At 44.5% G+C, this 14,788-nt stretch overlaps 1 protein-coding gene across 2 annotated transcripts in view; it reads left to right on the top strand.

The window, feature by feature from the left end:
- Creb5 (cAMP responsive element binding protein 5) overlaps positions 1 to 14,788 on the top strand; it is a 315,746-nt gene that overhangs the window by 220,342 nt on the left and 80,616 nt on the right. For both annotated transcript variants that reach the window (XM_057777595.1, XM_057777588.1), the window contains one exon: positions 4,739 to 4,849. In XM_057777595.1, the coding sequence (XP_057633578.1) occupies positions 4,739 to 4,849 (111 nt within the window). The remainder of the gene's footprint in view (positions 1 to 4,738; positions 4,850 to 14,788) is intronic.

Below are 14,788 nucleotides of genomic sequence, written 5' to 3'. Positions count from 1 at the left end.
GTTTGTTTGTTTGTTTGTTTGTTTTGAGACAGGGTTTCTCTGTGGTTTTGGAGCCTGTTCTGGAACTAGCTCTTGTAGACCAGGCTGGTCTCGAACTCACAGAGATCTGCCTGCCTCTGCCTCCCGAGTGCTGGGATTAAAGGCGTACGCCACCACTGCCCGGCCCACAGGAACTCTTGAAAGCCGTAGAAGCAGTCTGACAACCCAGTTAGCAACCCTCCCACAACACACTGAGCATGACCCTTTTAGCATCTTAGGGTGTTGTCAACTGGATTGTGCCACTTTGTGCTCATGGTAACCCCAAGGAGATGAAGAGCTAGAGAGCAAACAATTGAAGGCTTAAGGTCTAAAGCAACACTGTGTGTGAGTGAAGAGTGTGAATGGAACCCAGATCTCACTTCACACCAAGCCGCTCAGATTATCTCCTATTGAGCCATTGGCTCAGTTAGTGGGGTAGGCTGTGGAACAGAAAAGATCGTGTGAGCGCAGTTCAGACAAATGGACCTGCCCACTACAAATGCTTGGTGGTCCAGGCTGGAAGCCCTTCGTACACTCGAGCTAGAGGATAGGTGGAGGATCTGGTTATTTCTCCTGGACTGGTTGACCAAGGAGAACATCACTATTAATACAGAAATCCCTGCTTTCATTCAGTTCAAATTTCATGGAGATTTTGACCAGGCCTCACTCAGCTGCTACGTCCCACTTGCCCAAAGTAATTTTCTTCTCAGTATTTCCACACAATACCTAGAAAAATGCCACTCCAGAGATCCTTTGTTTCTATATAGTTAAGCTGTCATTTCCAGGATGATGGGAGCTGAAAACCCTGAAAATCTAGCACCCCTCTTTCTACTTTATCCTATCCTGGCTTGATCCACTGCAAATGCTTTAGGATAGAAAGAAGCAGAAGATTCAGGTAAATGGTCAAGAGCCAATGTAAACAAAAAGTCAGGAGCATGTCCCCTACAGAAGTTCCCAAACCATAGTCCATGGAGGAATATAGCTGTCCTGGCAGCAGGTGTCATGCAGAGCAGTGATGGACAGTAAGGGTGGGAGGGTCATGTTGCCTCTCAGGGGAATAGTAGGCAATGTCTGGAGAGAATGTTGGTGTCATAACAGGAATGGAGTGCCAAGTATGGTCGGTGTTTAGTGGAGAGGAGCTAAGGATACTGTCAAGTGTCTCACAATATACAGAATACTCCCACAACACAGAAGTATTTGACTCAAAATACCAATAGTGTCATGCTTCGGGAAAGCCGAAGTCATTCGTGAAAATCGAAGTAAAACCTCAAAGAAATATCCCCAGGATCCCCAGACCCTTGAAATCCAGGTTCTTCTTCCTTAGTCACGTTACCAGCTCCTGTGCTGTGACTCTGTCTTCTGGACTGTCAGTCAAGGCTGCTCCTTCCCTGAAAGTCCCTGCCTTGGGAGATCTCGAGGACCCGGGCATCCAAACTGAAATTAGATGAAGGTGGGATTCTTAATTGTTTCACGATAAAATGCTTCCAGGCCACGCCCTTCGCAAAAGTTAGATCCAAAGTACATGATCAATCTGTCTATCTGTCTATCTATCTATCTATCTATCTATCTATCTATCTATCTATCTATCTATCTATCTATCTATGTACTTATCTATGTATCTATCTATCTATGTACTTATCTATATCTATCTATCTATCTATCTACTTATCTATGTACTTATCTATCTATCATCTATCTATCTATCTATCTATGTACTTATCTATCTATCTACTTATCTATGTATGTATGTATGTATGTATCTATCTATCTATCTATCTATCTATCTATCTACTTATCTATCTATCTATCTACTTATCTATCTATGTATCTATGTATCTATGTATCTATGTATCTATCTATGTATCTATCTATCTATCTATCTATCTATCTATCTATTATCTATCTATTCATTCTTTCATTCATGCTGCACACTTCCTGTGCACCAGAAACTGCTAGATGCTAAGGCTCCACCAGGGAGTGCAAGGCAGGTGCTGCCTTCAAGGACTTCCCAAGTAGTGATTTCATATTATCTTGAAAGTCAAATGACTCCACAATTTGGGGAAATGGGCACCCATTTATCTTTATAAGAGCTTCCTAACTTGTGGGTACTCCAGGTCTTGCTTTCCAGAGTGAGAAGAGAGGGAATCCTTCTTATGGGTGCTTTTGTGCAACTGGAGATGGGAACCCAGGCCTCCTCATGTTTAGGGGGCTTCTACCACTGAGCGACACCCTAACCCTTGCTGAGTCATTTAGTCACAGTGGTAAAATGCTGCTGGGCATTCAGCAAGGCCGTTCTGTTCCTGTCAGCTCTCTAAAGTCAGGCTGTGGTGCAGGCAGGCCACTGGCCCAACAAAGCTCCGGGTGCTTGCTGTCAGGTGACGCTTGCTCACACTCTACCTGGTGGTAGTCAGCAAGATGGAGAATCCAGGCTTTCCTTTTAACGGATGCAGAAGACAGCCTGGTCAGAGCCAGCATTTTGTGTAACAGAGCAGTAACAATCATAGACAACTACTTTAAAAAAAAAATGAGCAGGATTGTTGACTTCTTGCCAGGAATCTGTAAGCAGGCTACTCTCACCCCTGTGTAGATGGAATATTTCATCCTTCTAGAATTGGAAGGCAAAGCTCACCTGGGCTTTGATTTCCCTCCCTAAAAGATCCTCATTGGAATAAAGGGACTAATGCAGCTCCATTCCTCTGATTGCTTGGCCTCTGGGGGCAAAAGGTCTAAGTGAAGGTGCATTTCTTGAATTCTTCACAACTTAATTACAGCCTGTGAGAATGTTCTTAATGATACTCAACTCAAGAGCTCTTAAAACGGGTTAAATGGTAAATTTTATGTTAAGTATATTTAATCACAACTCAAATGATTTAAAAGTAGAATACCCACGCTGCCTAGAGAGTTAGCACACATGGGGATGGGTGTTTTATTTTGCTGAATTGTCAAGGCCTCAAGAAGCTGGCCTTCATTAACTTCTCTTGACACCGTTCCCCACACCCCTGGGGGATAACAGGCCAGCTTATCCAGGCTAAGGAAAGACTCGTATCCACCTTAGAAGAAAGTTTTCGGCTGGCACCACCCGACTGCTCAAAAGAGCATAGTAACCGGGTGCCTCTGCCAGGGTCAATACCAAAGGAATCACAGCCACTGAAGCTCAGCCTCCTAAGCGGCCTTTACAAGATCATCTCACTCAGACTACTCCAAAACTTGCCCCGGAGTGGGCGGGGAGCTTCCACACTCCACCTTGACCTTCATGGATAAGAAACTCTCTACTTTCCAAAATCACGCAGGCTAAGTCAGAGAATGGAAACCCCCAAATTTCTAAGCACATCTCTATTTTTTTGGGAGAAATACACTGAGGCATCACTGTGTCCCCAGCAGGCAGCCTGATTATTTCCTGCGTGATAGAAGTATATTTATTTCATTCTTCTTTGAAAGTACTATTTTTCTCCGTAACACACAGTATTACTGACCATATGTATCCTTTCGGTACTGACACAGAAATTACGCTATGCAAGTTGATTGATCTGTAAATCCAAAATCTGAAACCTTTTGGGGGCAAGGAGCACTAAGACTTAGTATATCAACTATAGATTGTATATATAAGCAGTACATGAAATATTAATGTGTTTCATGTTTAGAAATCGATTCCATCACCTGAATTATGTACATATAAATGTTATAAAATCCTAAAACATCTAAAATTGAGAAACGACATTTATTCCAAAGGAGTCAGGTAAAGTGCCCTCATCCTGTGATTGCCTATAGGATTCCCTGAAGATGCCGGCTCTCTGTTTATAGATTGCAGCGCTATTAATGGCAGGCAATGGTAGCCTAGCAAGAGGACACATACACTAAACTGTTCATCTGTGATGTGTAATCCCCGTCCCCCAGCCTCTTTCTTCCTCACAGAAAGCCTAGTCTGCTGTGGGGCCTCACACTAGAGCTGTGTGGACTCATGGCCAGGTTAAGGGTAGGAGATATTTTAGGGTCAATTAGTGTGTGTGTGTGTCGGGGCGGGGGATGGCACTATGGTTCTTTGTTTTGTTTTGTTTTGTTTTTGATATGGGGTATTACTGTGTAGCTCAGGCTGGTCTAGAACTCGAGTCACTTAGGGTGACCTCCAAGTCATGATCCTTCCTCCTTTGCCCATCAAGTGCAAAGATAACAGCTTTGCCATCATGCCCTGGGCTGTGCTGACTATGTTAATACCCTATAAAGGCAGAGAGAAGCACTACAGGAGACACAGTTGCTTTAAAATTTTCTTTTTTGTCTTCTGAATAATTCATGTTTACTATATAAAAGTTCAGGTAAATTAATGCCCAAGGCATCCTAAGGTAACCATTTGGTACACTGTATAATCTTTTAACATTGTATGCATCTATTATTCTTTATAGCAACAAAATTAAATATGACTGGAGATGGTTGAAGTGTGTAGCGAAGCAGAAACATTTGGTGGTTTTCTTTGGCAACATCTGCCAGACCAGGCAGTTCCTCTTGGCATGGGGAATCTTCTAGGGAGCACACAGAACTGGGTGATTCTTTGATGTGCTCAGGTTCAAGATTCAAGAGAGCATTACTCCCTGCACCAGACCTGTGGTTCCTCAACTCTTCAGGGAAATGCTTAATGACCTCCCCAAACCCCGACCAAAGTGCAGCTTCATCTGTAGCCTCCGCTGCCCTGCTAGGCTTCTAATCGTGTTACCTCCCTTTCTCGCAGATGGAGAGACAAATGTCGGTGAACTCCAGCATCATGGGCATGCAAGGCCCCAACCTCAGCAACCCCTGTGCTTCTCCCCAAGTCCAGCCAATGCATTCAGAAGCCAAAATGGTAAGAAAGAGCTTCCGTCATCTATTCGTTACATTGCTCGTGATTGTGACGTTGAGTTCTGGTCTGTTTCCAACCCTCAGTTAAGAGAGCGCTCCGTTCTTCATTCTGGTGAACAGGGATTTCTCTGGAAAGGCGATTGGAGAGGCTGACTTGGTCTTCTAGATATTTGTTATAGGTTTCCTGCATCAGATAATCATTTCCCAAGCCAGGGCTTAGCATTTGGTGTTAAAGAAAGGGTGTTGAGAAATTTGGGGAAATACATAGGAGTTAGGGTATAATATGCCCCACTATTTTTTTATTTGCTCATTGTGTGAAATAACAAAATATTGTGGAACTCTATAGCCTAGCTACATCTCTGAAGTCACTCTTCTCACCCAATGTCATAAAACAGACTTTCAGTTCCTACATGTCCACAGTTATAGGAAAGCTGTATTATTATTAGTTATTATTTTGCATAGCTCTTACATGTGACACTGGTTTGAAAGGATGGGTGTCTTCTTTTCTGGCCATCTGTGTGGCATGACCACACTTGACAACCTCCAGTGACCTTTAACCTCTGATGTTCAGGGCCAGTGTGGCCAGTCTTCCGAGATAGATCTGTGCGTCTATATTCTACTAAGTCTTAATAAAGGAGGTTCTTGTCTCTCAGCCATGTAGAGTCGATTTTCTGACACGGTTTAGCCGAGTTACAGGAAGCAGCCATTCTCTCTGAATATAGTTATATTCCAACAATTCCCATCGGATGGCCAAAACGCCTTGCAGCATGGTTCTTCTGTTCCTTCTCTTTTGTATCTGATGAGGGTGGTACTCTCTAGAAGTGGGTGTTTATCTTGTATGCTGGTAGACAGCACTGATGGTGTGTGACAATCGGTGTGACGATACTGTGGATCATTCTGAAAGTTATCCATCATGTACGTGGGGGTGGAATCTGCCCTACTCCCTCCCCCAACCTGCTTTGGGGAAACTAACCCATTTGACCTGTAATTGCTTGACCCCTAGAATCAACTAAACCCCAGTGCTGGCTCCCCTGGGCAAATGAAATCTGTGGTCGAGAGAGCTCTCTTTGCTCCACCACAGACCCTGTGATGTGCCAGATGGCACGGCGTCCGCAGCAAAGCTCGCTAAGTCTTTTTGGAATCGGCAAATATTTTTCAACTCACGCCCCACAGAGCCAAACCAAATACTTGCTGGCAAAATAAAGTTCAAACTGGCATCTGTTTTGGAGACCAAAGCAATGCCATCTACCGCCCCCCTCCTTTTTAAAGGAAAATAAAAATGAACTATAAAGGTGCTTAAGAAGAAACAAAATTAAACTATTCGTACGTGTATGAGTAAATGTGTCTGGTGTCTTCTGTCCCCAGCTAAAGGATCCTGCAGTCTTCTTACTTGCTATGAGATCCGTGACCTTCTTTCGGACCAACTAGAGACGGGATGTAAAATATGATTTCAAACCATGTATCCCTGACAATTGATTTTCGCTGGGTCTTAATGACACTCTTCAACTAAAAAGAAAAAAAAAAATCCCACCTCTCTTCTTGCTGCCAAATAAGTACAATGCTTCCAAAGGTGGCACAGGTCTATGGTAATTTACTCACATGAACTGAATCACATGATATGGCTAATTAGTTGTGAGTAATGTTAGCTGGGAACCAATGAGACTTGGTCTGTTCTTAAGAGAACGGTGTTACCCCACAAACGCTCCCTGAGTTCAAGGCATGAAGTGAGCACGCCACTCTGCTGATTGATGTTCTGAGTGAATAAACCTTTCCAGGCTGGTGATATCTGGACTCATGAGCTGGATCTCAGCATCGGTGCCTGGGAAGTGCGGCTTTTCTCTTGGCTCCCAGCGGTCACCTCTGTTGCCCCTGTTATGACCAATACATTATTCCAAAGGGGAAAACAGCAGCGTTGGCTGCTAGCATTTGGAAGAATAGCATCCACTGTGCAATAGCAGCTTGGAGAAGGGTCAGGTGGACTTCACCACATCAGTCAGTGTTTCTGTCCTGACTCCACTCACTTTGCTGATGGCTCACTTGGCTACTGCCCTCTCTTAGCCGTACAGTATTTTCTACCAGCTTCGGGGCTGCACAGATGAAAAGACTTTAGGAAATACCAAGCAGTAAGAAAAAAAAAGTCTTCCACGATTTTAATGTCAGATAGAGCCTCCCCAGGTTTCTCTCAACTGCGGGCTTTGTTGTTCTTTGCCTAATTTTCTTCCTGTGTGAGACTGGAATGGATTCCAGATTTCAATGGAGACTCTTGTTTCACTGTTTTCAAGGACTTTTCCTAAGGTCACACGGGGGCCTTTGTGATGCTTGTCCTCCACAGGGTGTGTTCTCAGAGCACACTAGCAACCAGCTACAAGGAGGAGCTGCCCTCACCTCAGCCCTGCAGCCCCACTCTCCCCAGGGCCGCTGTGTCAGAGGGTTCATTTCAGATTCCCCAGTGGGCTCCCGACAAAAGCCACCAACCTGAGTTTGGAGGTGGACAAAATTTCAAGGTGGGGCTTATTTCAATGCACGACTTTTCTAGAGGCTCACTGACCGGGAATTGCCCTTTAGAATGTGTCTGCTTCCCTTCCTGAACATCATCAAATTCTCTGCTGAGAGAGAAACCTGGGGTTCTTACCAGACTCAGAAGTGCACTAACCTGGGACTTCTTAGCTAAGGAGCATGGATGCTCATCTTTGATTTATTGTACCTACCTTTATCGTAGTGCTGACCGGTTATCAGTTAAAAGTTGTATAGATTCTTAGCTGGTGCAGATATTGACTTCCACTCAGGGCTCACGAGCAGACTCAAGTCACTGTCCTCAGGGAGGAACAGGCTTTCTCTGTATAGTCCTGGCTGTCCTGGAATTCAGCCTATAACCTAGGCTGTCCTCGAACTCAGAGATCTGCCTGCCTCTGCCTCCTGAGTGCTAGATCAAAGGCATGTACCACCACCACCCGTGTGTATTGGAATTTTTGCCTGAGTGTATGTCTGTGTATCTACCATTGAATCAGAAGAGGGTACTGGATACCCTGGAACTGAAGTTAGGTGCAGTTGTGAACTGCCCTGGAAGTTGCTGGGAATCGAACCTGGGACCTTTGTAAAAGGAGCAAGTACTCTTAACCACCAAGTCATATCTCTAGAGGTGCCTCCCCCCCCCCCGCTGCCACCTTTCCATCTTTCTAACCACCCTAAATTATAAGATCTTCCTCAGATTCTGGGTTCTGGATTAAGTGACTCCCACAGTGTAGATGCTCGTTCAGACGAATGGTGGCATAGGACAGACCGTTCTTTAAGGTTCTGACTGCTCTGCTGTTTTTACCTTCAGTTTCAACAGGTTCGTCTAGGCTGGAGAACGTTGCTTTTGGGAGAAAGGCTGTGTATGGCTGTGTCTGACTCTGTCCCCAGAAAGCACATGACAGAAATATTGCCCCTACTTGTTAGCCAAATGAAGAGATGTTTAAAAACTAGCTGAATGACATTATTTGACAAAACTAGTCTCCAGCTTCATTGACAAAGATATTTTTGTTTTAATTTTGTTTGACAGCGAGTCTCATGTGGCTGGCCAGCTGGTCTCAGGTTCTCTAGGTAGCCTGGGTAGCCAGGGAGATGACCTTAAAGTTTGGGACTTCCTGTCTCCATTCACCCGAATACTAGGATTATAGATATGTACCACCCTACCTGATTTATACCATGCTGGGAATTAAACCCAGGCCTTCGTGGATGCCATGTAACAAAGCTTTTGATTATGACACTGAATTTGAGCCTAAAAACACGACAGAGCTAGAGGTGTCAGTACTGTGGATGAAATCATTCTTTTTAATGTGCATTAATATGCAGATGGTGGGGACAACGTTAGTTTGGACCTCCAGATCAACATGACAGAGTTAGAATGTCCCCATCCATCCATCAAGTGCGTGGTAGACTCCCTCGCTGGTCCAGCTCTGCTGCTGCCTCTTCTCCAACACATCTTGTCTCCACTTTTCACAGCTTACACGAACCTCTCCCTCACTTGATTGGCTGGCAGCTCCTCAAAGAGAATCTCTGAACTATGGAGGCTCCTGGTACTGTAAAAGGTCCTTGAATGAAAAGTGAATTTGACTAGGCTCTATCAAGTGTGTTTTAAACCATGCAAGGAACCAATGCTACTAAGGAGATGGAGCTAGTAGAAAATATGGATAGGGCTGAGAAGGAGTGAATAAAACTAGATCGATTCTGGCTAAGAGAGAAACTGGTGAAGAATAGCCAATGACCTTTCATTTTTTTGGAAGATAGCTCAACATGCCCATCATGTTTTTCCTTGAGAGAAAAGCAGTACATTTGTCCTTTAGAAAACAGAAGCTGGAACGTCATTCCTCTCCTAGGAATTGAAGGCAATCAATAGCCAACGATGTTTCTTCCCCTTCGATGGCCTGGTCATGCTTGATTTCAGTCTTTCAGATGAAGTCATGAAGATTGTCAATACTTCATCTATAGGGGTGTTGGCGGCTAATTGAATAAATGCTTGAATATGTGTGTGGGGGGATGAACACAGAAATAAAAGACTGGAGGGGTAAGACCTTTAGGGGATGGGGGCACAATGATTGGCTCTTTCCTCGAGCAAGGAGACCACACCATTAAAAGGGAGACCCAGTCATCACTAAAGCACAAAGCAGGGAGGGCTCCACTCTGGGGCCTTCATTTTTCAACCTGGATTGTGCTCGTGGAGCCTGGCGCCACGGATAAATCACCAGCACTGCTGCCGATGGCTACTGGCTTCCCTGCCGACTGCAGACAGAGAATTAGGGGGGTATCGTGAGCAAGTCTTGGTTAAACACTCACTTTGTTTTGAATGTCAACCTGGGTGTGTTTCTGTTTGCCTTTCCCCTCCCTAATTATCAAGTGGGATGACTGGTCGCCCCGTGGTGCCCCTTGACCACCCACTGTCCCACAGATAAATCACAGGCAGACCCGGCTCTCTCTGGAGCTGCCGGTTGAGTTCATGCCCATGAAAAACCGTCTCTGGTAACATCTCTCTGGCACGCCCCCAGCGGGCAGCACTTCGGGTTGCGTTTGCCTGTTGACTTTAGCCAACCCCAGCTCCGTTTCCTAAAGTGAAGGAGCGAAAGGCAGTAGATGACACCCTGTCTGAGCGCAGAAGCTTTGGCTGGGCAGGAAGTGCTGCTGACTTGAAAGAAGTTCTCATTAACTTTTGAGTCAGGCTAGTGGCCGTGTATCCCTGCAGCTAGTAATCAAAACACGATGATGGACCGGACTAAGTGGCTATGTATATTTTCTCAGAACCCTCCTGCCTTGCTGCTCTAAAAACCACTGCCCAAGGAGCAGACTAACAGGAATTATGTAAGATTCCATGAGAATGTTTTTTTGCTAATATATCCAACGTGTCTCATTTTATAGGCAATTTGCCTCTTTCGAGCGCTGTGGTGGAAAACAGTAATTGTCAGCGTTAATTAGGCACTTATTTTGCATGCGGTGGGAAGGATGGGGAGCATGTTGTAATGTCTTCGCATTTAACCCTTCAACGGTCTGGTTAGTGTGAGTCTGCGAGGTTTGGTAAGCCAGGCCGCCGACAGAATATGGTACGGGCATAGGAGCCTGTGATGCTGGCCTTGTCTGTGTAGAGCCGTTTACAAACTGCAGGGTGTTCTCAAAGGCATGATATCATTGGAACCTCCCAGCAACCCTGAAAAGTCCTTATGTTACAGACGAAGAGTTTAAGGGACCTTTCCAGTGGCACACCACAGGACCTGTTGAGGTACTATCACAGGCCAGGGTTCGGGTCTTCTTTGGTTTTGCCTTCTCCCAGCTATGTCACGCTATACCTTGTTTTCCTGTGACAACTTCTCTGAAAAAAGAAAAAGCAAGCCTTCATTATAAGAGAGAATTGTGGTATAAACCACGATGCAGCTTAGGCTCAGCAATTGCTTAGCTTACACCTGTTCTATTCTGCAGACCTCTCTAAATCAGGAGAAGAGGCTTCTGCATTGTTCTGCGTTGTTCTGCGTAGCCCAGACAAGGCTGGACCTTATTATCTACTGGTATTAAAGAAGTAAACAGTAACTGCCTGAAAGCCAAAAGCTCCTTTCTATTGGCTGAGAGCAGGGCCTCATCTCCCCATGATACAGTGGGGAGAGTGTGCAGGGGTGCATCCTGTCACTTGTCAATTCAAATGTAAACGCCTGGATTCTGAGGCCATTGATAACTCCACAGTAACAGAATGTGTTTCTATAGCGTTTGTTCGCTGTGGTCAGACTCCCCGGCCTGCTCTTGAGAAGAAGAATTAGAAATTATCAACATATTCCTAAGCAGGACGGGGCTTGGGAATATGTTAGGAAAAGCCTTCCGTTGGAGAAACAAAGTTCTAGGGTTCAAGTCTATAGCTTATCTAAGGTCACAAACTGTCATAGAAGAAAAGCTTGGCCAGGATTCCTTATTTCCAAGTTGAATGAAGCCTCCTCTCTCTGGACTAGTTTGGAGCTGTCAGGACAAGCCAGTTGCTGGCTATGTGTAGGACACTTTCCGAGGTGCCCTTAACTTGGAGTGCTTGCTATGGAAGGTGATGGTGTTAAGGACATGGTGAATGGAGAGGGTGTGCTTCCCTCCCATGTTGCCGGGAAACAAAAGAAGGCATCTCATTTCCCGAAGAGACAGACTCAGTTGGTGGAGAAGACCTGGGGTTGTCAGGTTATCCCAACTCGCTAGCCAGCCTAGGAAGCTGTGGTAGATATTTTATCTCTTGACATTTGGTATAAATTGCCTAGGTTTTGCCAACAGCAGTCCATTTCCCCATGTCTCATTCATATCTTCCTAGGCTTCTGTGGATCTAGCGTGGTCTTTGGAGTTCTGAACTGTGTTGGGTACAGGCTGTGTCTACTGAGCATGCAGGCATGTTGAGAAGGAGCTAAATTTACCTCTGCATGGTGGCACACACTTGTTTCAGCACTAAAGGGGCTAAGACAGGAGTCTCCCCACAAATTTGAGGTCAGACTAGACTATGTAGTGAGGTCCTATCTCTGGAGAAAAAAAAAATCTCAGGCCGGGAGAGCTGTTTCGGAGGTAAAGATCACTGGCTGCTTTTCCAAAAGACTCAGACGTGAATCACAGCACCCACTGTGGCTCACAACTGTCTGTAGCTCTGGTTCTAGAGAATCTGACGCCCTCTTCTGGTTTCCATGGACACCAGACATGCATGTGGTGCATAGACACACATTTAAGCAAAACAGTCATACTCAAAATCAAATAAGAAAAAAAAGAAAAAAAAACCCTCTCCCACAGATTCTTCTCTTTCCTTCTGGGTTTTATTTCTTCCATTTTCTGCCAGTATTCACCCTGGTTTGGTCACCATGACAATAGATGAAATACAATCCCCATTGCTCATGGTCTCTTGTCATCCAGCCCAGCACGTGCATTGCTGGGTCTTGTTTTTGTATTAGTTCAATGTTCCTGGGCCCGAAGTCAGATGCATCTGGACAAGGAACGCACAGTCTAGCTGGGAACATTCCCCGTCAAAGCTTTCGGGTGTGTCTTCCCTGTGTATTTGTGTACGTGTGCACACATGTGTCTCCTTGTCTGCTTTGGAACATTGTGTGAACAAACTCTGCTTGTGTCCCAAGACTCAAGGAGAAGAGGGAAAATGGAGAAAATCTGCTTACCAGCCAATTCTGCCTTGCAGAGATAGAGTTCAGTCTTTTATTTCTAGGAGTGGCTATAATTTACCATCTCTTAGAGTTTGACCAGAACAACTAATAACAAAATTTGCTTTGTACTTCAGTGGTTTGTGTGTGTGTGTGTGTGTGTGTGTGTGTGTGTGTGTGTGTGCTAAAGGCAGTAGGACTGTCAGAAAATTCAGACTTATGGGTGATTGAAGCTATGGTGCTGATTTTAAACATAATACATAATTTTTTTAATGAAGCAAAAGTCTTCAAGTCCAAAACAACGGAGTCCATTTTCCCCACTGGTATCATTATAACAGTCTCTTTGTATCCCATTCATTTGGAAAACTAGTTTAAAGTCCTATGTGGTTTATCTTCATCTTAGCATGAACTCAAGACATCACAAGGTTCTTGAAATTAAGTCCCACCGATATAGGCCTACGTCAAGTGAGTTCATTTCCAAACTCTCTCTCGTCACTAGAGTGGAAGGTGTGTTTAGATGCTTCCACAGCTGTGGCTTTGTGTACTCAGACAGGCAAGTAAGGAACACGCTTACTCACTTACAGGACCTGAGGAGCAAGGAACACACAGGTAGAATTTCAGAGACTGCAAAGTGTTTCACTTGCACTGTTTTGTGGGACACCCTTCTGTTGGCACTGCAGAGAAGCAGGCTGCATTGTGTTCCCTTAGCATGGTGTCCTTTGTGCCTATAGCCCCCTGGGTGTCTTCTTATCACAGTCAGCTCAAGTAGACCATCTCGAGGAAGGCTTTTCAGCTGCCCAAGAGGGCAGAAGTCGTGCCTTCTTTGAGGATGGACTCAGCTTGGCTCTCTTTCTCTTTTTCTAACCAAGATTGCACCCCTCCCCCCCCCGCCCAACCCAGTACTGCCCTTTACCCTCCTCAAAAGCAAAGGCCAATTTGACATTGTTCCAACTCCGAAGTTAAATATCTTCCTGCATACACTGGGTTCCTAGTAAGTATTGTTTAATAAAATGGAGGGGAATGTCTGATTAACTTCAAGTTATTACTGTGACCTAAGATGTCATCCAAGATGGTGGCTGCCCATTTGCTTGTCTATTTTATTTTCTAATTTTTAGGCAGAAGGCAGTCTTTTGACTTAAGGAATCGGTCCCTAAGTAGTAAACTTTCAGGGCCCAGGTAAGCCTGTGAAGGGAGATGTTTGGCCTGTCTTTGCCACAACTCCCCGGATATCTGCCTGAGTACCTGGGTTCTGCGAACCACAGCCAAGAGCAACACTGGCCAGAGAGGCCTGAGAGACACCACCTGTAGGTGAGGGGGCCCGATGTCAAGTGCATTGCCACTTTAGTACTGAAATCTCCTTAAGACAGAATTCAAGGGGGGGAAAAGCCACATGAATTCACAGACTGAAACATAACTTGAGTTATATTTAATATGTGGTAGCAAACTTCTAGAGACATGTTAAAATTAAATTTTCCTTTGTCTTGTTTTCCCTTTGTGTAAAATCGGCATCACATTGCATAGTTAATAGTCTGCGTTTAAGGTTTTTATGTTATGAGTGTTTTCTCCTTTCATCAAGTATCTCTCAAAAACACTTTAATATTTATATAATTTATACCATGGACATCACATAAAAACGAACTGTTCCCTTAGTTTCATCTCACGTTATTTGGATTTTTTTCACCAGAAATAGTTCTTTGATCAGAAAAGTAAAACAAACAGCTACCCTGAAACTATTTAATTACCCCTTTGATTATTTCCTTAGGAGAGAGTCCCAGGATTGCAATTAATAGATCAAAAGGAATATAAAGTTTAAATACTATATGTGCTTGTCAAAGTTCTTAAAATTTATACCAAGTTTGATTCCTTCCTGTAATGCATGGGGACATGCCACATGCCTGTCTTACCGCCTTTAAGGAATATTAAGCATTATTATTTTTAAAACAAAAATCAGTTTCCAGTCCCTTGACTAATGTCGGTCATCATTTTCTGGATTTGTTCATTTGGCTTTCTTCTTGGCTAAATCTATGTTCTTCGCATTCTCCCCCCTCTCTCCCTGTGCTGGAGATTGAACTCAGGACCTTGCTGTGTTAGGCAAGCATCCTACCACTGAGATGCACCCTGCTATTCTGTTTTCCCGCTTCCAGACACATTCTCTTCTATCTTCTTCCCCCTTTTTCCTTCCTTCCGGGCCCCTTTCCTGTTACCTCTCTTCTTTGTTACATGATTGTATGGACTAGGCTGGTCTTGAACTCTTGAACTCAAGTGATTCTCTTTCTTCAGCCTTTCTAGTAGAAAAAAACATGATGTTCCTTACC

Source organism: Chionomys nivalis, chromosome 1 (assembly GCF_950005125.1).
Source record: "Chionomys nivalis chromosome 1, mChiNiv1.1, whole genome shotgun sequence".
NCBI classification, from domain to species: Eukaryota; Metazoa; Chordata; class Mammalia; order Rodentia; family Cricetidae; genus Chionomys; species Chionomys nivalis.
The sequence above is the reverse complement of the archived record's forward strand: the minus strand, read 5'-3'. Positions and strand labels throughout refer to the sequence as shown.